The following is a 23,174-nucleotide window of genomic DNA, read 5'->3' on the forward strand; positions in this document are numbered from 1 at the left end:
AGTTAGCTTATGAAAAATGGGGCACCCCAAAAGTAGTGAGGTGTGGAAGTTCAAATACAGAAAAGGGGTTCAAACCTTCATAAATATGTCTGAACCACAGTGGGTGTATCCCAGCCTGCGTGCCTTGTCTGGGGGAGATGCCAGGAGGACACCCACTGGTAAGGACTGTTAGGATACAGATATTCAGGCTTGTCTGTAAAGGTCTATACTCTAAGAATTTAGGTGTATTCTTATCACTTGGCTAGTTATAGAGGTATAAAAGAAAGAATCAAAATCACTGTCTGCCGGTGTAAGGTCCTTCTCTTACTGTGACAGTCTGAGGCCTTGTTCTTAGGCTAAGGCCTTTGGCTAAGCCACAGATGCAGCCATAAGCTGGGAAGCGACCGGTCACCTCCTCACATCCCAAACTAGTCACATTGAAATAAGGTGCTATTGGGCTGTTAGGAATACAATCCTGTCTTGATAATGCCTATCGCCTCCAGAGAAAGGGAAGTGCCTACAAGATGTAAAAGGAAACCTAGTTTGATAGCATCCTGTCTGGCAAGAACTCACTTATCAATAGCTGGGATGTGAAATCCTCACTTCTGTGTTTGTTCTATCACTGTAGTCCCCATTATGTATGCACCCGATGAAGCGAGCTGTAGCTCACGAAAGCTTATGCTCAAATAAATTGGTTAGTCTCTAAGGTGCCACAAGTACTCCTTTTCATTTCCCCATTGTTTGTCTGTATAAACTCTGTCTGGTTCTGGGATTGTTTCTGTCTGCTGTATAATTCATTTTGCTGGCTGTAAACTCATTAAGGTGGTGGGATATAATTGGTTAAATAATTATGTTACAATATGTTAGGTTTGGTTAGTTAAATTTCAGTAAAATGATTGGTTAAGGTATAGCTAAGCAGAACTCAGGTTTTACTATATAGTCTGCAGTCAATCAGGAAGCGAGTGGGTGTGTGCGTGTGGGTACTGGGAACAGGGAATGGGGGTGGGGAAATTGGAATCATGTTTGGCTAAGGACAGGAATGGGAACAGGAACACAGGTGTAAGGCTCTGTGGTGTCAGAGCTGGGAAGGGGGACACTAAGGAAGGAAACTGGAATCATGCTTGCTGGAAGTTCACCCCAATAAACATCGAATTGTTTCACCTTTGGACTTTGGGTATTGTTACTCTCTGTTCATGCGAGAAGGACCAGGGAAGTAAGTGGGTGAAGGAATAAGCCACCTAACAAGGACGATGACGAAGAAGACTAACACCATTCTGTACAGGTCTCTCTCTCTGCTTTACCAGACTGCAGTTGTACGGGGAGACTTTGGCAAACCAGTAAAGTGCCTGAAACCACTATGACTTATTGCTAAAAGCAGCCAAGTCAGCAGGCTGTAAATTGGACATTCAGCAGTCTCAGTTTAATGTTTTTTGGGTGCCACAGAGAGGGCAGCTTGACCCCGGGTCCTTCCTGATAAGAATTGTGTTGAAGTTGCTGATACATGCATCTTAGAAGAGCAGGATGTGCCCCAGGAATGTCTATTGGGGCCTCAAGCCTGCAAACTCTGGAAAAACCCACACCTGGTTAATCAATAATCAGAAGGAACCTCTTGCTTGACCATTGAAACTGCTTACTTAACAAGTTTTCTTTAAGGGACATGTCATTCTATTACTAATGTATAAATAATGGGGAAAAGTTTGAGGTGGTGGGACTCTTCAGGACTGGACTCTCCCTCTGGCTGCATCTTATGTTGCCCACCGGTAGACGGGCTGCTGCTGTGCCACTCGAGAGCCACACTCAGCTTTGGTAATTATCAAGGGTTGGGGGTGTTTTACTAACCTGTTGCGGACGTGTGTATAAGTGCTTGAGACTAAATAAAGTTCAGCTTTAAGCAAAAGCACTCTTGTGTTGTCCTGTTTGTGCCAGTCATCTATCGGTCGGCCGGCCATGTCTCCCCTGATTTATTTCCTGACACCACCTCACACAGAGTAAAAGTTACCAAGAGCTTTGGGTTGGTAACACAGTGTGTGCATTGTTTGGTTGATTAATAAAGGGAATTATTATGGAAAGAACACTATGGGAGTCTCTGCTGTGCACCATTGGGACCCTTCTGTGGTAACCTCTCTCCTGCAAGCTGTCTCGGAGGCTGGCCCTTGGGGTGGGAATTTGTTAAAGTAACCACGAACTATAGATAAGGTTACATCCAGGGCCTTGGGCCTCCAGCACGGGGTGTTCTCAGCTGGGATTCCAAGGGGAGCGGCACCTGGACAGGGGCTGTTCTGAGTGGGGTACAGCTCTCAGTTAAGGTCCTGGCTGGGGCAGGGACACCCCTCCCACACACACATTCTCCCTCTTACCTGGAAATGTGGAGCAGTGCTGCTCCAAAGTGGGGAACAGCCAGGAGCAGGTAGCTGCCCAGGGCTTCCTGGCGTGTTAGCAGCTGCAGGTGCTTCACATTTTGCCACCAGCTATGGGGGAAGGAGAGTAAGACTAGGAGCTGTGCCATGCTGAGAGGAGGGACTAGCTCAGGGAGGTGAGACACTGCACATCAACAAGGGGCTCCATCCCGACCTGCTGCTATCGGTCCCACCCTGTCCACATCCCTGGGCTCCAGCCCATGTGCCTGCAGCAAGAACCATCAGGTGCAGATCCTGTAAGCTGCTAATGGGGTTGCTAATGGGGCCCAACCAACCTCAGGTCCTGCTCCAACACGTGCAGTATAGGTCCCCTGCATCCAGGGCTCAGGCCCCAGGCACCATCCTCCGAGCACAGTGTGGAGGGTGGTATCTCTCAGGTTCCTCTGCAGTGCCCTGGGCCACTCACCAGGCAAAGGCTTTGCGGACAAGGTAGTGCCTGAAGAAGGGGATGCACTGGAGTAGCTGCCACAGCAGGGCCTCTCGGTGCCACTCTCCGAGTGTCAGGGTCTCAGCGCCTTCGTCTGGGTGCACGTGCAGCACCCCAAAGGGGGAGAAGACATAGTGCTGGGGGTTGGCCTGCCGCTTAGGAACCACAACCAGGTCGTAGGGCCTGTATCGAGAAAGAAAGATACCAAGGTATATAAAGTCTGCTGCAGTTTCCACGGTATGCATCCGATGAGGTGAGCTGTAGCTCACGAAAGCTCATGCTCAAATAAATTGGTTAGCCTCTAAGGTGCCACAAGTACTCCTTTTCTTTTTGCGAATACAGACTAACACGGCTGTTACTCTGAAAGCCTATATGGAAACAGGAAGCAGGGCCTGGCTGCTCCACCCATCCACATACCCCTGCCCCTGCCGTGGGGAGGCCAGCAGGGCACAGAGCCCTGCAGCACCACTGGGGCACTGGGCCTGACATCCCAGAGGCTAACACAGCACTGGAGAAGTGCCTGGTAGGGGCAGTGTGGGTGCAGAGGGCTGAGTTTGGAGTGCAGTTACCTGAAGTGCCTGTTGGGGGCAACGTTGAGGTAGACAAAATTGATTTTCCCCAGGTGCCTGTTCCTCACAAAAATCTCAGCAGCCCGGAGCCCCGTCAGGGACTGCCAGGAGAAGCTCTGCTCTCCTTCCACCACCTGTGGGGTGGGCGTGGCAGCCTCTCCGCCTGGGTCTGGAAGGAGCCTGCAGTGAAGACAGCATGACTGTGAGAGCTCCAGGGCAGAGGTCACCCCATGTCCCCCTCCAGTGCGTGGGCAGGGGGAGAGCAGCTGGGATGCCACACTCAACATGGCTAGGATTTGCACCTTCACAGTGCTGGAGAGACACTCACTCCCCAGGGGGGATCTGTACCATTACACCATCACACAGGGAGGACTAGAAAAAATATCTAGGACTCCTGGCTGCCCAGTTCCCCTGAGTGAACTCCCAAGCTCCCACTCCCCTGTCAGAGTTGAAAACAGAACCCCAGGAGTCCTGGCTCACAGTCCCCACCACCAGCTGGCAGGCTCTCCAGTCACAGTGAGCTCTGGGGCATACAGTCCAGCATCCCTGTGGCCCTGGGGAGGTGGGAGTGTGGGTGATCCCTGTTCTGTGCGGGACCCACAAGAACAGCCCATGCCCTGGGGGAGGACATTGAAGCCTCGAGCCAGGATTTGGCGAAGGAAGCCCTTACCTCGGCTCAGCACAGCAATACTTCACAGGCACCTCTGTACCAAGGGCAAGGGACATGAGACCCAGGCTTCTTGTCCACTGGGTCTCCTCCTGAGCCAGCTCCATGCCCACCAGACCCACACTTCTCTGCAGCTGCTGCAAAGACACTGGGCCTGGCTGGCACACAGCTGCTGGTTCTTCTACCTCCTGGTCTAGGACAAAGAGGCAGGGCTGCCCTGCGAAGGCTGGCTCTGAGCCAACAGGGAGCAGATTGGCTGGGGGCACTGGATCCCTGTAGTGTGCAGCAAGTGGATGGGCAAACAGCTCCGAGTGGTCCCTGGGGAAGGCCTGGCCCATGGCTCCTAGGACATCCATGTCAGACACGAGGGCCTGACTTCGGTAGTACTGGTAACAGAGGCTCTCCAGGTAGGGCAGCAGCTCCTCCCGGCAACGCAGCTGTTCCCGGAAGGGGCTGAGGAGCTGCAGGACATCCAGTAGGTGCAGCCAGGCACTTCGGCTGCTCCTCTGCAGCACCTTCACAAACACAGCGATCAGCTCAGCCACAAGTGCGTCCAAGTGCTGGGGGTCAGGCCTCCCTGTCTCTTGGAGCTGGGCAGCAAGGTGCTGGCGGACACCCCAGGCCCAGCCACGCTCCACTGGCTGGGAGCTCCTGGGCTCTCTGCCACCTGCAAAGGGACAGAGTCATGAGATAGGGCCAGGAGAAGTGAGCAAGTGCTCAGCCCAAGGCTGAGGGCGCCCCCACCCTAGCCCCCTACACTGCCCACACCCGACTGGACTGTATTGCGAGGTCAGATTCCCTCCCACAGATGTGATCTTTGACGGCCTATCTGTGAGCTTCAACAGGATCCTCGGATACACAGTGATGATGATTGTGAAGCTTGGTTGAGGTGGAGGAGTCAGAGGGTGGGATATTTCCCGGGGAATGCCTTACTGCTAAATGATGAACTAGCAATTGGCTGAGCCCTAAAGGGTTAACTCTCACATTCTACAAGGCAGCAGGAAAGGAAGGAGGGCAGACAGAGACAGAGACACACACCTTGTGTGTGTGAGAGAGATGTGCATTTCCCCTTTAAGTACACTGCCTTGTTAATTAGATCAGCAAGCTGAGCCACAGCTGCTGCCAGGGCAAGCTCCCTCCCTCCTGTCATGTGTCCCTGCTCTTATGGAAGATGGGGTAAGCGGGGTGCAGGAGCAGGGGGGAGGGAGACACCCTGACATTAGTCCTCCTCTTCCCCCCCCCAGCAAGCAGGAGTCTTGGGGAGCAGCTCCAAGGCAGAGGGCAGGAGCAGCACACGGCAGTGGGGGGAGGGACAGCTGAACTGCGGGCAATCGATAGCCTGCTGGGCAGCTGCTGCACAGGGAACTTAGGGGAGCGGGGAGCTGATAGGGGGGCTGCAAGTCCACCCTAGTTCCAACCATCCACCAGCTAGCTGCAATGGGCTGCTCTTCCTGCAAGCAGTGGACAAAGCAGGCGGCTGCCAAATGATGTTAGAAGGGAGCATTGTACTACTTTAAACGAGCATGTTCTCTAATTGATCAGCAACATAACAACAAAACAGCGTTAACCGGGACGACTTTAAATGAGGAGTTCCTGTATATTCCTGAGGTGCAAGGCTGGGAGCTGGGGGAATTCGGCTGGTGCCTTTCTCCGAGTGATTCATGACCAGCTCTGGGAGCATTCATGCAATCTAGCTGCGTGAGGGGCTCCACCTGCTGTTGTGCTGGGTGATCACAGGGCCTGGAGGGGTTTGCTGCTTGTCACTAGCAAAGCAGGGTTAAGGCTGCACCCTGGGGATCTCATCACAATGAGCTATTGGGGTGTTGGCATTAGAACAGAGATGCCGCCAAATTCACTTCTGACCTCACCTGTAGCACAACAACCCCCAGGGCAAGCCTGGGGCAATGGGGCCAGCACTGACCATGAGGAAAGATCTCCCCCTAGAATCATAGAATATCAGGGTTGGAAGGGACCTCAGGAGTCATCAAGTCCCACCCCCTGCTCAAAGCAGGACCATTCCCCAATTAAATCATCCCAGCCAGGGCTTTGTCAAGCCTGACCTAAAAAACCTCTAAGGAAGGAGATTCTACCACCTCCCTAGGTAACGCATTCCAGTGTTTCACCACCCTCCCAGTGAAAAATTTTTTCCTAATATCCAACCTAAACCTCCCCCACTGCAACTTGAGACCATTACTCCTTGTCCTGTCCTCTTCCACCACTGAGAATAGTCTAGAACCATCCTCTCTGGAACCACCTCTCAGGTAGTTGAAAGCAGCTGTCAAATCCCCCCTCATTCTTCTCTTCTGCAGATTAAACAATCCCAGTTCCCTCAGCCTCTCCTCATAAGTCATGTGTTCCAGACCCCTAATCATTTTTGTTGCCCTTCGCTGGACTCTCTCCAATTTATCCACATCCTTCTTGTAGTGTGGGGCCCAAAACTGGACACAGTACTCCAGATGAGGCCTCACCAAAGTCGAATAGAGGGGAACAATCACGTCCCTCGATCTGCTGGCAATGCCCCTACTTATACATCCCAAAATGCCATTGGCCTTCTTGGCAACAAGGGCACACTGCTGACTCACATCCAGCTTCTCGTCCACTGTCACCCCTAGGTCCTTTTCTGCAGAACTGCTGCCGAGCCATTCGGTCCCTAGTCTGTAGCGGTGCATTGGGTTCTTCCGTCCTAAGTGCAGGACCCTGCACTTATCCTTATTGAACCTCATCAGATTTCTTTTGGCCCAATCCTCCAATTTGTCTAGGTCCCTCTGTATCCTATCCCTTCCCTCCAGCAAATCTATCACTCCTCCTAGTTTAGTATCATCCGCAAATTTGCTGAGAGTGCAATCCACACCATCCTCCAGATCATTTATGAAGATATTGAACAAAACCGGCCCAAGGACCAACCCCTGGGGCAATCCACTTGATACCGGCTGCCAACTAGACATGGAGCCATTGATCACTACCCGTTGAGCCCGACAATCTAGCCAGCTTTCTACCCACCTTGTAGTGCATTCATCCAGCCCATACTTCCTTAACTTGCTGACAAGAATACTGTGGGAGACCGTGTCAAAAGCTTTGCTAAAGTCAAGAAACAATACATCCACTGCTTTCCCTTCATCCACAGAACCAGTAATCTCATCATAGAAGGCGATTAGATTAGTCAGGCATGACCTTCCCTTGGTGAATCCATGCTGGCTGTTCCTGATCACTTTCCTCTCATGCAAGTGCTTCAGGATTGATTCTTTGAGGACCTGCTCCATGATTTTTCCAGGGACTGAAGTGAGGCTGACTGGCCTGTAGTTCCCAGGATCCTCCTTCTTCCCTTTTTTAAAGATTGGCACTACGTTAGCCTTTTTCCAGTCATCCGGGACTTCCCCCGTTCGCCACGAGTTTTCAAAGATAATGGCCAACGGCTCTGCAATCACAGCCGCCAATTCCTTTAGCACTCTCGGATGCAACTCGTCCGGCCCCATGGACTTGTGCACGTCCAGCTTTTCTAAATAGTCCCTAACCACCTCTTTCTCCACAGAGGGCTGGCCATCTACTCCCCATGCTGTGATGCCCAGTGCAGCAGTCTAGGAGCTGACCTTGTTAGTGAAGACAGAGGCAAAAAAAACATTGAGTAAATTAGCTTTTCCCACATCCTCTGTCATTAGGTTGCCTCCCTCATTCAGTAAGGGGCCCACGCTTCCCTTGGCTTTCTTCTTGTTGCCAACATACCTGAAGAAACCCTTCTTGTTACTCTTGACATCTCTGGCTAGCTGCAGCTCCAGGTGCGATTTGGCCCTCCTGATTTCATTCCTACATGCCCGAGCAATATTTTTATACTCTTCCCTGGTCATTTGTCCAATCTTCCACTTCTTGTAAGCTTCTTTTTTGTATTTAAGATCAGCAAGAATTTCACTGTTAAGCCAAGCCGGTCACCTGCCATATTTACTATTCTTTCGACACATCGGGATGGTTTGTCCCTGTAACCTCAACAGGGATTCCTTGAAATACAGCCAGCTCTCCTGGACTCCTTTCCCCTTCATGTTAGTCCCCCAGGGGATCCTGGCCATCCGTTCCCTGAGGGAGTCGAAGTCTGCTTTCCTGAAGTCCAGGGTCCGTATCCTACTGCTTACCTTTCTTCCCTGTGTCAGGATCCTGAACTCAACCAACTCATGGTCACTGCCGCCCAGATTCCCATCCACTTTTGCTTCCTCCACTAATTCTTCTTGGTTTGTGAGCAGCAGGTCAAGAAAAGCTCCCCCCCTAGTTGGCTCCTCTAGCACTTGCACCAGGAAATTGTCCCCTATGTTTTCCAAAAACTTCCTGGATTGTCTATGCACTGCTGTATTGCTCTCCCAGCAGATATCAGGAAAATTAAAGTCACCCATGAGAACCAGGACGTGCGATCTAGTAGCTTCTGCCAGCTGCCAGAAGAAAGCCTCATCCACCTCATCCCCCTGGTCCGGTGGTCTATAGCAGACTCCCACCACTACATCACTCTTGTTGCTCACACTTCTAAACTTAATCCAGAGACACTCAGGTTTTTCTGCAGTTTCGTACCAGAGCTCTGAGCAGTCATACTGCTCCCTTACATACAGTGCTACTCCCCCACCTCTTCTGCCCTGCCTGTCCTTCCTGAACAGTTTATAACCATCCATGACAGTACTCCAGTCATGTGAGTTATCCTACCAAGTCTCTGTTATTCTAATCACGTCATAATTCCTTGACATCACCAGGACCTCCAGTTCTCCCTGCTTGTTTCCAAGGCTTTGTGCATTCATATATAAGCACTTGAGATAACCTGCTGATCGCCCCTCATTCTCAGTATGAGGCAGGAGCCCTCCCCTCACAGACGTTCCTGCCTGTGCTTCCTCCCGGTATCCCACTTACCTCAGGGCTTTGGTCTCCTTCCCCCGGTGAACCTAGTTTAAAGCCCTCCTCACTAGGTTAGCCAGTCTGCTCGCAAAGATGCTCTTCCCTCTCTTCGTAAGTGGAGCCCGTCTCTGCCCAGCACTCCTCCTTCATGGAACACTATCCCATGGTCAAAGAATCCAAAGCCTTCTCTCCGACACCACCCTCTAAGTCCCTGTACTCCCCCGGTTGTGGCAGGAGAGGTGAAGGCTCCTTACCTGGGCCAGCAGCAGCAGGGAACAGACTGGGGAGAGTCGGGGAAGACTGCATGGTATCTCTGTGCACACAAAGCTGCTAAAGACAAAGGCCTGGTCAGTCTAGGTGCCATTGAAGCATGGGGAAGGGGCAAAATGGGGGCAGGTTGTGCCAGGAGGATGGGATCACAGGCAGTCTGTTCTCGGGCGGGGGACAAGGTGAGATCAGAGGGGGCAAGCTGTGCCATGGTGCGGGAGTGGACAAAGTGGGGTTAGAGGATGTTAGGTAATGCCATCGGGTGAGGAGAAAGTGGGGGAGGGGGTGGAGTCAGACAGTGCCATGGGGGACAATGGGAGAGGCGGAGGATGTAAGGGGCGCACTGAGAGGGATGTGCGGGGGAGTAGGTGATGGGGGGCCCTGATGGTGCATATAAGCATTCACGGACTAGAACTAAGTCTGCAGAGCCTGGGACAGCTGACATTCCCACAGTGCCACCAGGAGGCCACGCAGAGCGCTTTGGAGAGCAGGCACCACATGAAGTACCACCCAAGGGATGCAGTTTGACCCCTGCAGCCTTTTGATTGACCAAGCACCCTATTTAATCCTGGAGGGTGCCCCAGGAAGTTGTCTGGGCAACCACACAGACTTTGGGCCTGCTGCAACTCCAGACTTCACCTTGTCTCCTGATCCCAGTCCAACAATGACCCTGACTCTTGCCTCCTGACTTCACCCTGATACTACCTCTGCTCTCTGGTCTCCAACCCCAGCCTGACTCTGACCCTGACTCTTGCTTACTGAACCCAGCTCTAGCGATTCCTCTGACTCCTGCTCACTGACTATCATCCCTGATGTGTAGACCCCAGCCCAGCTGTGACTGCTAAGCCAGACCATCTATGTCCTAGTCTTACAGTTTGTCCAGACCCCTTCCGATCCCCTCTGCAGCAGCCCCTGAGCAGGGTTATGGAAGGGGCGGGTCTACTATTGCCCACTGGACTCCATGGAGTACCGGATCTCCAGGAGCAGGTTGCACGACTCCAAACCGAGAACCATCTGCTGCAGTCCCAATTGATGCAGCTCCTAGCAGAAAATCAGACATGTCGCGAGCAGCTAGCATGGTCTCGGAAAGAAAATTCCATGCTCCAGGATTGGGTTGGGCCCTACTGCCTTTTGAACAGGGCCCTACAGTACCACTACCCAAATGTTTGGATGGGAACATAAGAACGGCCATAAGGGGTCAGAACAAAGGTCCATCCAGCCCAGTATCCTGTCTGCTGACAGTGGCCAATGCCAGGTGCCCCAGAGGGAATGAACAGATAGGTTATCATCACGTGATCCACGCCCTGTCACCCAATCCCAGCTCTGGCAAACAGACCATTCCTGCCCATCCTGGCTAATAGCCATTGATGCACTTATCTTCCATGAATCTATCTAGCTCCCTTTTGAACCCAGTTATAGTATCGAGCTTCACAACAGCCTCTGGCAAGAAGTTCCACAGGTTGACAGTGAAAAAATACTTTCTTGTGTTTGTTTTAAATCTGCTACCTATTAATTTCATTTGGTGGCCTCTTGTTCTTGTATTATGAAGAGTAAATAACACTTCCTTATTTACTTTCTCTATACCACTCATGACTTTATATACCTCTATCATATCCCTCCTTAGTTGCCTCTTTTCCAAGCTGAAAAGTCCCAGTCTTATTAATCTCTCCTAATATGGAAGGCATTCTATCCCCCTAATCATTTTTATTGCCCTTTTCTGAACCTTTTCCAATTCCAGATTGTGTGCAGGCTGCCAGAGTTGTCACCAAACTGGATCTCCAGGGCGCCTACAATCTAGTGCACACAGTCAACCTGAGAAACTCCTTGCCTGGGGAAGTTGTGAAGGCTAGGACTATAACAGATAAATTCATGGAGGTTAAATCCATTAATGGCTATTAGCCAGGATGGGTAAGGACTGGTGTCCCTAAGGAATGGTGTCCCTAGCCTCTGTTTGTCAGAGGGTGGAGATGGATGGCAGGAGAGAGATCACTTGATCATTACCTGTTAGGTTCACTCCCTCTGGGGCATCTGGCATTGGCCACTGTCAGCAGACAGGATACTGGGCTGGATGGACCTTTGGTCTGACCCAGCCTGGCCATTCTTATGTTCATCAGGGCAGGAGACAAATGGAAGACTGCCTTTTGAACTCATTATGGGCACTTTCAATATCTAGTAATGCCATTCAGGCTGACCAGCATTCCCACGATCTTTCAACACTTTGTGAATGATGTATTTAGAGACACCCTCGATCAGCATGTGTCATCTACCTCGATGATATACTTGCGTTTTCAGATAATCCCAAGCAGCATTGTTATGACATTGGTTTCATCCTGAAAAGGATACAGAAGTGTGGCCTGTTCATGCAACTGGAAAAATGTACCTTTGACCAGTCCCCTACAGAGTTCTTGGGTTACATCCTTTCCTCAAACAGCATCAAGATGGACCCCCAGAAGGTGGAGGCCATCTGCAATTGGGCAGTGCCCAGGTCCCCCCATCCTGAGCTTCCTAAATTTTTACTGACAGTTCATTCCAGACTTCTCAGGGCAAACAGCCTCCTCCTGCACACGGCTGTCAAATTTGTTTGGACACCGGAAGCTCATCATGCTTTCGAACAGCTCAAAGCTGCTTTCACCACCACTCCTGTCTAGCACACCAAGCCCAAGCATTCACAGTGGAAGCTGATGCCTCCAGTGTAGCCATTGGGCCATACTCTCTCAGAGGCATGGTCCACATCAAGTGTTGCACCCCTGTGCCTACTACTCCTGAACACTCAATTCTGCCAAACAGAATTATGAGATATTAAATCAGGAGCTACTCACAATTAAATCAGCCTTTGAAGAATGGTACCATCTCCTCAAGGGACACAGAAACCCAGTCCAAGTCTTTTCTGAATATCTGTCTAAGGTTTGAACTTTGAACCAAAGACATCTCAGGTGGGCATTATTCTTCTCAGTTTGATTTCATCATCATCTATCACCCAGGAATAGGAAAGACAATGACAGGGCGAAGAGCTAACCAAGAACCACTCCGTCTCCCAAAACCTCGGAACTTCCTTCGTGCCAAAATCCACCAAGACCTGCTTGATCTAATCTGATCCACTTTGTGGGGTGATCCATTAGTCCAGGAGGTGACAGAACAGCCTGCGCAAACAAGAGCCAGAACCAAAATGCAGTGCTCCACACAGGACGGGATCACCCACCTCAATAGGCACACATACATTCCCATGGCTAGAAGTGCTCCATCTGCCACAACACTCCATGGGGAGGCCACTTTGGCCTCCTTAAGACTTTCCACACGGCTTCCTGTTTCTTCTGGTGGCCCCATAAGCAAGCTAAAGTCCAGGACTAGGTTGACTCTTGTGACCTGTGTGCGCGCACCAAGATGCCTCATGTTAAGCCCCTCGGCACCCTAGTACCCCTGGAGACCCCACCTATACCATGGGCCTCAATCAGCATGGACTCCATAGTGGAACTCCCTGACTCTCATGGCCACACAGTAGCCTTAATTGTGGTAGACCAACTGACCAAAACGGTGCACTTCATCCCCTGTAACAGCCTGCTCTCTGCTGAAAACACAGCTTGACTACTAGTGGTTTATGTGGTCTGCCTTAATGGGCTTTTGGATCATAGAGAGGCCTCAGAGAGAGGCCTGCAGTTTGTCTCTCGCTTTTGGAGTGAAGCACTCCAGCTAATGGACATTCATGCTTTTACCTTCTTCACATACCACCCGACACACAGATAGGCAGACAGAGAAGGTGAACCAAGTATTAGAGCAATACCTAAGGTGCTTTGTCAACTACCATCAAGATAACTGGTTCTCCCTCCTTCCTCATGCCAAGTTCTCATCCAACACTGACCAGGCCTGCACGGGGCAGAGCACCTTCTTTGAAAATTACAGGTTTCACCCTTGTTTCCACTTGGCCTTGCCAGCAGCCTCTCCAAACCCCGCCACTGCCAACTGGATCAAATAAATTCATCATATCCAGGAGGAGCTTAAGGACCACCTTGAAGACACAAAAAAGGAAAATAAGTGGTACTCAGACCATTCACACCAGGAAGACCCAGTTTTCACAGTGGGTCGAAAAGTCTGACTCGCAGCAACGCGCCTCCATATAAACACGCCATCTCACAAGCTAGACCACCAGTTTCTCAGACCTTTCTGGATAGGTTAGCAAATCCACCCTGTCACCTTCAAATTGCAGCTCCCTCGATCTGTTTTCATAAGACCATAAGAACGGCCATACTGGGTCAGACCAAAGATCCATCCAGCCCAGTATCCTGTCTGCTGACAGAGGCCAATGCCAGGTGCCCCAGAGGAAGTGACCCTAACAGGTAATGATCAAGTGATCTCTCTCCTGCCATCCATCTCCACCCTCTGACAAACAGAGGCTAGGGACACCATTCCTTACCCATCCTGGCTAATAGCCATTAATGGATTTAACCTCCATGAATTTATCTAGTTCTCTTTTAAACCCTGTTATAGTCCTAGCCTTCACAACTTCCCCAGGCAAGGAGTTCCACAGGTTGACTTTGCGCTGTGTGAAGAACTTCCTTTTATTTATTTTAAACCTGCTGCCCATTAATTTCATTTGGTGGCCCTTAATTCTTATATTATGGGAACAAGTAAATAATTTTTCCTTATTCACTTTCTCCACACCACTCATGAATTTACATACCTCTCTCATATCCCCCAGTCTCCTCTTTTCCAAGCTGAAAAGTCCTAGCCTCTTTAATCTCTCCTCATTCCAAACCCCAAATCATTTTAGTAGCCCTTCTCTGAACCTTTTCTAATGCCAGTATATCTTTTTTGAGACAAGGAGACCGCATCTGTACACTGTACTCAAGATGTGGGCGTACCATGGATTTATATAAGGGCAATAATAGATTCTCTGTCTTATTCTCTATCCCCTTTTTAATGGTTCCTAATAATTTCCACGTATCCCTCCTGAAACCTAACACATAGGACCCTTTTCCTGATTTATCCCAACAGCCACCCCTGCCAGTCCAGCTCCAAGGGCATGAGGAATATATGGTCCACTCTGTCCTTGACTCTATATTGCAGTGAAGGAGACTGTATTCCCTAACCAATTGGGAGAACTAAAGAACACTCCTGGGAATTCATTGCCCATGTCCATACCCTGAGACGGTAAAAAGGTTTCATCTGGACCACCTGGATAAGCCAAGCCCAGTGCCCATCCATAGGAAGGCTGCCCCTGAAGAAGAGGGATAATGTAAAGATTTGTGGCCTACAACCCAGGTCTGCAGAGCCTGACTTCAGACTTCACCTTGGCTTCTGGTCTCCGATCCCAGCCTGACTCTGGCCTCAACTCTTGCTTACTGAACCCAGCTCTAGCGATTCCTCTGACCTCTGCTCACTGATACCATCCCTGACGTGTGGACCTCAGCTCGGCTGTGACCACTAGGCCAAACTGCCTTCGCACTGGTCCCTTACAGGGTAAGTGATGGGGCAGCAGGAGGGAGCGGTTGGAGGTGCTGGGAGGAGCAGGCAGTAGGGGATGGTGGAGGTGTGGTGATCAGGGGTGCGGTGGGTAGGTCAATGATGAGGCACAGAGATGGTGATGGGGGAACTGGAGATGCTGGGTAGTGGGATAAAGCGTAGGTGAGTGGAGGGATAGGTGATGGGGGGCAGCAGAGGGGGGACAGAGCACTGGGGGCTGGAGGGACAGGGCAGAGGAAGGTGAAGGGAAGCTGGGGGGCGATAGGTGATGGGGGCACTGAGGGAGGGAGGAGAGCATTGGGAGCCGGAGGGGGCCTGATGGGGGAGGCAGAGGGAATGAGAGGAGCCGGGGGGCAGAGTGGGAGCGGACCTGGGGGGGGCAGAGTGCGGGGACCGGGGGGACCTCGGGAAGGGGTGGGGGGAACGAGAGGAGCAGGCGGGGGAGGGGACCCGGGGGGCAGAGTGGGGAAGGCAGGGCAATGAGAGGAGTGGGGGCAGGGCGGAAGGGTGAGGGGACCTCAGGGGGAGAGCGGGGGCAGGGGGGAACAAGAGGAGCGGAGGGGAAGGGGGGGTGAGGGGACCTCAGAGGGCAGAGTGAAGGGGGTGAGGGGGAAGGAGGGGGATGACAGGACCTCAGGGGGGCAGAGTGGGGGGGGCGGAGGAGAAGGAGAGTAGCGGGGGGGCGAGGGGACCTCGAGGGGCAGAGTGGGGGGCGAGGGGGAAGGAGGGGGGCGGAGGAGTGGGGGGGAAAGAGAGGACCTCAGGGGGCGGAGTGGGGGGCAAGGGTACCATGGGGCGCAGAGTGGGGGGGGGCAAGGGGCGGAATGAGAGGAGTGGGGGGACCTCGGGGGCGGAGCAGGGGCGGGGTGGAAGGAGAGGAGTGGGGGGAAGCGTGGGGGTGGGAGGGCAGGGGAGGGGAGTGGGGAAGGAGAGAACCGGGGGGACCGCGGGGGGGGCAGGTTGAGGGGGCAGGGGACAACGAGAGAACCGGGGGAGGACCTCAGAGAGAACCAGGGGGGGAACCATGGGGGGCAAGGGGGACAGGAGAGAACGAGAGAACCGGGGGGGCGCGGGGAGAAGGAGAGGACTGGGGGGGGGACCAAGGGGGTAGGGTGGGGGAGGAGAGAACCAGGAGGGCGCGGGGGAAAGGAGTGAACCGGGGGGAATGCGGGGGGCAGGGTGGGGGAGAACAAAAGAACCCGAGAGGGAACCGTGGGGGCAGGGTGGGGGGGCGGGGGAGAACGAGAGAACCTGAGGGGGGAAAGCGGGGGGAAGGAGAGAACCGGGGGGGACCGCGGGGGGCGGGGCGGGGGGCAGGGGGGAAGGAGAGGACCCGGAGAGGGACCGAGGGGGGGCGGGGTGGGGGAGGGAAGGAGAGGGCGGGGTGGGGACCGAGGGGGGCGGGGCAGGAGGCAGGGGGAACGAGGGGGGCGGAGGGGGGCGGATGGCAGAAGGGGACCCGGGGGGGGAACCGAGGGGGGGAGGGAAGGAGAGGACACGGGGGGGCACGGGGGGGGGCGGGGCGCAGGAGGGACCGGGGGGGGACCGAGGAGGGGCCCGGCCGCACCCACCGCGCGCTCGGCGCCCCACGACCCCGCCCGGCCGTTGCCAGGGACGCGGCGGCCCCGCGGGGCGGGAACGAGCAACGGTCGCAGGGCGCGAGGCGGCCGCGAAAATCGCCCCGCCCCGATGGGCTGGCCCCGCCCCCGCAGAGCCCCGCCCCCCCGGCTCCTTCCCCCCCAACTACCCCCCCCATAGAAGAGCCCCACCCCACCCCCCCAGAACAGCCCCGCCCCCCGGCTCCTTCCCCCCCAACTACCCCCCCATAGAACAGCCCCACCCCACCCCCCCAGAACAGCCCCGCCCCCCGGCTCCTTCCCCCCCAACTACCCCCCCATAGAAGAGCCCCACCCCACCCCCCCAGAACAGCCCCGCCCCCTACGGCTCCTTCCCCCCAACTGCCCCACCCTCCCCCCACAGAACTGCCCCGCCCCCACAGCTCCTTCCCCCCAACTGCCCCAGCCTCCCCCCCAGAACAGCCCCTCCCCCCAACTGCCCCACCCCACCCCCCACAGAACAGCCCCGCCCCCACGGCTCCTTCCCCCCAACTGCCCCACCCCACCCCCCACAGAACAGCCCCGCCCCCACAGCTCCTTCCCCCCAACTGCCCCGCCCCACCCCCCCCAGAACAGCCCCGCCCCCCACGGCTCCTTCCCCCCAACTGCCCCACCCCACCCCCACAGAACTACCCCGCCCCCACAGCTCCTTCCCCCCAACTGCCCCACCCTCCCCCCGCAGAACAGCCCCGCCCCCCACAGCTCCTTCCCCCCAACTGCCCCAGCCTCCCCCCCAGAACAGCCCCGCCCCCCAACTGCCCCACCCCACCCCCCACAGAACAGCCCCGCCCCCACGGCTCCTTCCCCCCAACTGCCCCACCCCACCCCCCACAGAACAGCCCCGCCCCCACGGCTCCTTCCCCCCAACTGCCCCGCCCCACCCCCCAGAACAGCCCCGCCCCCCACAGCTCCTTCCCCCCAACTGCCCCGCCCCACCCCCCCCAGAACAGCCCCGCCCCCCACAGCTCCTTCCCCCCAACTGCCCCACCCCACCCCCACAGAACTACCCCGCCCCCACAGCTCCTTCCCCCCAACTGCCCCACCCTCCCCCCGCAGAACAGCCCCGCCCCCCACAGCTCCTTCCCCCCAACTGCCCCACCCTCCCCCCACAGAACTGCCCTGCCCCCCACGGCTCCTTCCCCCAACTGCCCCACCCCACCCCCCCCAGAACAGCCCCGCCCCCCACGGCTCCTTCCCCCCAACTGCCCCACCCCACCCTCCAGAACAGCCCCACCCCCCAAAGCTCCTTCAAAACTGCCCCACCTCACCCCCCAGAACAGCCCTGCCCCCACAGCTCCTTCCCCCCATCTGCCCCATCTCACCCCCCCGAACAGCCCCGCCCCCCCACCAACGGTTCCATCTCACCCACCACATGGTCCCTTCCCCCTCCAAACTGCCCCATCTCACCAGCACAATGGTTCCTCTCCCCCCCCAACTGCCTCATCTCACCCCCCACAGAACAGCCCCACCCATGGCTCCTTCTCCTCTGAACTGCCCCATCTGACCCCCACAGAATACCCCCCCATGGCTCCTTGCCCCAAAAGTGCCAGCTCATCACCGAGCTGCCTGCCTGTTTCAGGGGCTGCTCCTGCGCCCTCTCCCAGCCTCCAGACCTACTGCTCCCCAGTGCGGTGCTGTGGGGGTTTTTTGGGGAAGGGGAAGTGGGTGCTAAAGCTGCAACGGTGCCACATGGGGGTCACATTGTGGGTGTTGGGACACTGGTTATCTGACTGCAACTGCCAGCTAGGTTCAGCGCCTGGGTCCCAGCCCACCCGGCTACCACCTCTGACATAGCCAGAACCAGCTGCTTTATAGACATGCCTGGATCCTGCTCAGCTACTGGCCCAGGGGGACCTGGTAGCAGTGAGTTCCACAGGCCAATTGTGACTGAGTTAAGAAGTGTTTCCTTCCCTCCTCCATACATTTGTTCCCTGTTACTGTCAAGGACTCCTCCTCATTCCGGGGGGGCGAGGGGGAAGGAAGTGGGGGAGCAGACCCAGCACAGAACCCAGGGGGGTGCAGGGGGAGCCGACCCAGCACAATGTCCAGGGACAGGGCTGGGACCTGCGTGAACCAGTCCTGTGCCCAGCAGGCTCAGGCCCAGCTGGCAGGGGGATGCAAGAGCTGAGGGCCCTGTAGGAAGCCTGAAACAAACGAGCGAGCTTTGTGTTAATCTCTTTATTACCTGTGTACAGCTCTGTGCACTCCACTTGGCACGGCCGCCCCGGAGCGGGACAGAGGCTTTCCTCCCAGGGACAGAGAGCGGAGATAGGTGCTGCAGCCATCCAGCGAGAGACAAGCTGGACCTCAGCAGAGCAGGGTGCTTCAGGCCACGGCTCCCACCTTTCCTAACACCACACCCAGGCGCTACCCCCTCGTTCCAACCCAACCGGCTTGTCATTTGCTGTGCTCCCCGAGGCCGTGAGGGATCTCTGAGCAGGAGCCTGCCTCAGGCCCAGTCCAGCGGGTGCTGCGGCTCCGTGGCCTGCTTGGGGGCGGAGCAGGGCCTGGTGCATTAAGAATGACTCCCAGGACAACTGTTTAAAAGCAGGGCAGAGCCTGTCAATGCGTGACAAGTGCCGCAGCCCCATGCTCAACCTCAGAGCGTCGTGCATTGGATACATGGGACTGGCGCAGGGCTGGCGGACAGGGGCCTTCCCAGGAAGGGTGCAAGACACGCCCCTCACTCTTGTGGGGTCACACAAGCTCCATTTGCCTGGTGTACGGGAACCTGTGGTGGAGCGCCTCTCCTTAGAGTAACCCCCTTGTCTCCCAGGCCCTGGGGAGTGGGGCAAGGGGGCAGGGCTTGCTCTAGTGACTCAGTGTCGAAATGGAGCAGAGACCGAGTAGCCATGGGGTACAATCAGGGTCTGGTTGGGGCTGGTCTCTGCCGGCTCCTGGATCCATGCAAGGGCCCTATGGACAGGGACAGGCCGAGGAGAAACGACAGCCTGGGAGAGCTCCCAGGCCCTTCCAGCAGCTGTGTGCTTGCTGCAGGAGGCTAACAGCGGGGTGAGCAGGCTTGGCCATGCCCAAGGCATCCCACACACCCAGGGAATCAAGAGGACACTGATCTAGTGGGAATAGGAAATAGCCTTCCAGGGACAGAGAGAAAACCCTGCCCTGGGGCCAGAGAGCCTGGCTGAGAGCTGCTGCTGTGACTAATGAGCCCTCAGCAGGGCACTTCCACAGGCTGCTCCAGAGGGCAATGGGCCCGAGCAGCTGGAAGGTCCCACCCGTGCTGCTCAGCGCCCCAGCGTTAGACAGGCTGGCCTGGCCCAAACGCAGCTGGAGCTTGCATGGCTCTGCTGTCAGGAGGCCCAGGCTGCAGCTTGGGAAGCTCTGATGCTGACACTAATCAGCCCAGTCCCGACTGGAGAGGGAGGGAGTGCCCATCTGGGCTGGATCCAGCGCTGGGAGGAGGCCCAGCCCAGGGTGCGGCTGCAGTGCCCCCGAGAGACTGTTTCACACCCAGGCCCAAGTCCAGGGTGCAGCCATGGGGGACCACGCAACGCCGGGAGGCAGTAGGGTACTAGCTGACGGCATCTGGAGCGCTCTCAGCGGCAGCGAGGAGACTGGCAGCCACCTGCTGGCTAGGGTGGGTTTCCGTGCCAACTGCTGCAGGCAGGGCCGCAGGGGCAGCACCAGGGACCTGCGTCGGGCTGGAGCCTGGCACCGCCTGGGCTGCAGGGGCCTCGTAGTCCGAGATGCGGCGCTGCACAATGGAGGGCATGAGCTGCACGTAGGCCCCCATCAGGCGGTGGTTGGAGTGGACGAGCTTCCCAGCACAGCCATCTAGACAGGCCTCCTGCAAGGACAAACCACGGATGTCATGAGGGTCCCAGCTCCATGGGGAGCAGATTCCCATTCCTGCCCACAGCTCCCACTGCCTGGCCCCCTCCACAAAGGCACCCTGCCATCCTCAATACCCGTGCCCACGAAGCTGGACAGCCCACGGCTCTGGGATGCAGAGCTAGGAATGGACAGCTCCTCGGCCTGGAGGGAATGAGCAGGCCAGCTGTGCTCCGGGAAGAGCTCCCCCCCAGCCCTCATGCCTGGGCAGCGTCCAGAGCTCACCTCCTCCCTGGTGAGCGCCCGGTAGTTCAGGTTGGAGATGCAGCGCAGGAAGCAGAGCTCCGTCATCCTGTTGTAGACAAGAAGGAAATCCCGCAGCTGGAACAAGAGCAGCAGTGGGGGGGTCAGACCCTGACTCTGAGGCACTGCCCCAGCCACCGGCTCCCCACAGATCCCTCACCCTTGGCAGAGCTGCTGTTCTGACTCTCATCACTGGTAGCCCACCGCCTGGCTGGAGAGCCAGCTCTGCTGGCACAAAGCAGATCCCACTCCCGCGGGGTGGCTACGGTGCGCTCAGGGCGACTGGGCTTACACCCGTTTCCTTTGCTAAGGGAGTCTGAGGCAGCCGCTGTACTGACTGCATTAAAAACTGGATAAGCAAGAGGCCTCGAAATATGATTGTAAATGGGGACTCGTCATTGAGCTGGTCTGTTCTCAGCAGGGAATTGCAGGGGTCAGTTCTTGACCCTATACTATTTAACATCTGTGCCAATCACCTAGAAAAAAACAAAATTGTCACAGATAAACTTTGCGGGGAAAACGAAGACTGGGGGAGTGGTGAACAATGCAGCAGACAGGTCCCTGATACAAAGCGGGCTCCATCGCTTGGGAGCTTAGCCAGCAAGCAATATGCAGTAACACAGCTAAACGTGGCTGTGTGCATCTGGGAATAGCAAATGTCAGCCACACAGACAGGCTGGGGACTGGGCCCCAGGAAGCAGCAACCCAGAAAGAGATTGGGGGTTGGGCGGGTGGATAACGATCAGAACATGAGCTCCCAGCGACCATACCTCCCGTTTTGGCCCAGACAGCCCCTTTTTTAAGCCCTGTCCTGGCCATCCCGATGTTTTTTGGCAGAAGTGGGTATTTGTCCTGTTTGCTGCTGACTTGATCAGCTGGCAAGAGCAAACTGGACAAATGCCCTTTTGTCAAAAGAGTGTGGTGTGGTGGAATATGGGGGGGGCGAGTGGCGATGCCAGCCCAGTGCAGGGCGGGAAGGCAGCGTTCCAGCGACTCTGGGCTCCTGGGGGGACGAGGGCTTGGGCAAACGGCTTGGGCCAGACCGCTGTGGTGTCCCTTTTTCCCTTTGGGAAATATGGTCCCGCTAAGCAGTGAGGTGACTCGGTCCGTGTGCGTGGCCACAGCAGGATCCTGGGCCGGCGCAGGGGGGCGAATCAGGGTTAAATCACGCCCAGGGCAGCTTGGGTCGAGCACGAGGACACACCCTGGCTGTGGGGTGGGAGGCTTGAACAAGTTGCCCAGGCAGGCTGCAGAGGCCCCAGCACCGCAGGGTTGGAGCAGCTCAGGCACACACCTGAGGGGGGTGGGGTGACACCGGGCCTGGCCCTGCCTGCAGGAGCCGGAGTCGCTGGCTGGGAAACGGCCCCTCCAGCCTGCCATGTCGGAGCAGCGCAGCGGGGCGTGAGAAAAGCCCCACAAAGCGCCCACCACCCTCGGGGCGAGGGCCCCCAGCTCCTTGGCCAGCAGCTCAGTGCCCAGCCCCCCCCCCCCCGCCTCCAACTGTCCCCCAGCATCCCCTGCCGGCCCCAAGCCTCCCCCCGCCTCCAACTGTCCCCCAGCCTCCCCCGAGCCTCCCCCGCTGTCTCGCCCAGCCTCCCGAGCCGTCAGCCTCCCCCCCGCCTCCAACTGTCCCCCAGCCTCCCCCGAGCCTCCCCCGCTGTCTCGCCCAGCCTCCCGAGCCGTCAGCCTCCCCCCCGCCTCCAACTGTCCCCCAGCCTCCCCCAGCCGCCCACACAGCCTCCAACCCCCGAGGCTGTGTCTCCCCCGAGCCTCCTCCCCCGCCGTCAGCCTCCACCCGCCGTCTCCCCTGCCGGCCCCAAGCCTCCCCCCGCCTCCAACTGTCCCCCAGCCTCCCCCGCTGTCTCGCCCAGCCTCCCGAGCCGTCAGCCTCCCCCCCGCCTCCAACTGTCCCCCAGCCTCCCCCCGCCGCCCACACAGCCTCCAACTGTCACCCCACCGTCTCCCCCGAGCCTCCTCCCCCGCCGTCAGCCTCCACCCGCCGTCTCCGAGCCTCCCCCCTGGTCTCCCCCGCCGGCCCCGAGCCTCCCCCCTCCGCCCCCCCAGCCTCCCCCGCCGTCTCCGAGCCTCCCCCCTGGCCTCCCCCGCCGTCAGCCTCCCCCAGCCAGCCTCCCCAGCCTCTCCCCGCCGTCTCCGAGCCTCCCCCCTGGCCTCCCCCGCCGTCAGCCTCCCCCCTCCGCCCCCCCAGCCTCTCCCCGCCGTCTCCGAGCCTCCCCCCTGGCCTCCCCCGCCGGCCCCGAGCCTCCCCCCTCCGCCCCCCTAGCCTCTCCCCGCCGTCTCCGAGCCTCCCCCCTGGCCTCCCCCGCCGGCCCCGAGCCTCCCCCCTCCGCCCCCCTAGCCTCTCCCAGCCGTCTCCGAGCCTCCCCCCTGGCCTCCCCCGCCGTCAGCCTCCCCCCTCCGCCCCCCCAGCCTCTCCCCGCCGTCTCCGAGCCTCCCCCCTGGCCTCCCCCGCCGGCCCCGAGCCTCCCCCTTCCACCCCCCAGCCTCCCCCGCCGTCTCCGAGCCTCCCCCCTGGCCTCCCCCGCCGTCGGCCTCCCCCAGCCAGCCTCCCCCCTCCTCCCGAGCCTCCCCCGCCGTCACATCCACCCCCCACCCGCTCCCAGCGCCCCGCCCCCACTGTCCCCCCCCGCCCCCACTCACGCTGCGAAGCTGCTGCTGCTCCCCCGTCGCCTCCATCCCTAGGGCACGTGACCTACCCCGACGCTTTGCAGAGATCACGTGACTCACCTCTCCGCCAGACCCGGCCTGGTTTGAGACGTCACTTCCGTCCTAGCGGTTAGAACTGTTTCCGGGGTCAGG

General features: G+C 57.1%; 2 protein-coding genes across 6 annotated transcripts in view; both read right to left on the reverse strand.

Moving 5' to 3' along the window:
- DNHD1 (dynein heavy chain domain 1) overlaps positions 1-9,246 on the reverse strand; it is a 171,281-nt gene extending 162,035 nt beyond the window's left edge. The window contains exons 1-5 of the mRNA XM_075125455.1: positions 9,177-9,246; positions 4,063-4,726; positions 3,393-3,572; positions 2,803-3,006; positions 2,337-2,447 (exon numbers count right to left, since the gene is read on the reverse strand). Coding sequence (XP_074981556.1) covers positions 2,337-2,447; positions 2,803-3,006; positions 3,393-3,572; positions 4,063-4,726; positions 9,177-9,228 — 1,211 coding nt within the window. The 5' untranslated portion in view covers positions 9,229-9,246. The remainder of the gene's footprint in view (positions 1-2,336; positions 2,448-2,802; positions 3,007-3,392; positions 3,573-4,062; positions 4,727-9,176) is intronic.
- A 9,179-nt stretch (positions 9,247-18,425) lies between these two features.
- On the reverse strand, positions 18,426-23,156 carry TIMM10B (translocase of inner mitochondrial membrane 10B). Of its 5 annotated transcripts, XM_075125467.1 has the most exons (4): positions 21,652-21,801; positions 20,518-20,833; positions 20,340-20,435; positions 18,426-20,070 (listed from the first exon to the last, which is right to left on the reverse strand). In XM_075125467.1, the coding sequence occupies exons 2-4, from the start codon at positions 20,545-20,547 to the stop codon at positions 19,795-19,797; spliced, it is 402 nt and encodes a 133-aa protein (XP_074981568.1). In that variant the 5' UTR covers positions 20,548-20,833; positions 21,652-21,801; the 3' UTR covers positions 18,426-19,794. The 5 variants fall into 5 exon arrangements, with proteins under 5 accessions (XP_074981568.1, XP_048723664.1, XP_048723833.1 ...); XM_048867707.2 differs by lacking the exons at positions 20,518-20,833; positions 21,652-21,801 and adding an exon at positions 23,016-23,156; XM_048867876.2 differs by lacking the exons at positions 20,518-20,833; positions 21,652-21,801 and adding an exon at positions 23,016-23,106 and having other exon boundaries at positions 20,340-20,406.
- Positions 23,157-23,174: the final 18 nt, after the last annotated feature.

Source organism: Caretta caretta, chromosome 1, assembly GCF_965140235.1.
Source record: "Caretta caretta isolate rCarCar2 chromosome 1, rCarCar1.hap1, whole genome shotgun sequence".
In the NCBI taxonomy this organism is placed as follows: Eukaryota; Metazoa; Chordata; order Testudines; family Cheloniidae; genus Caretta; species Caretta caretta.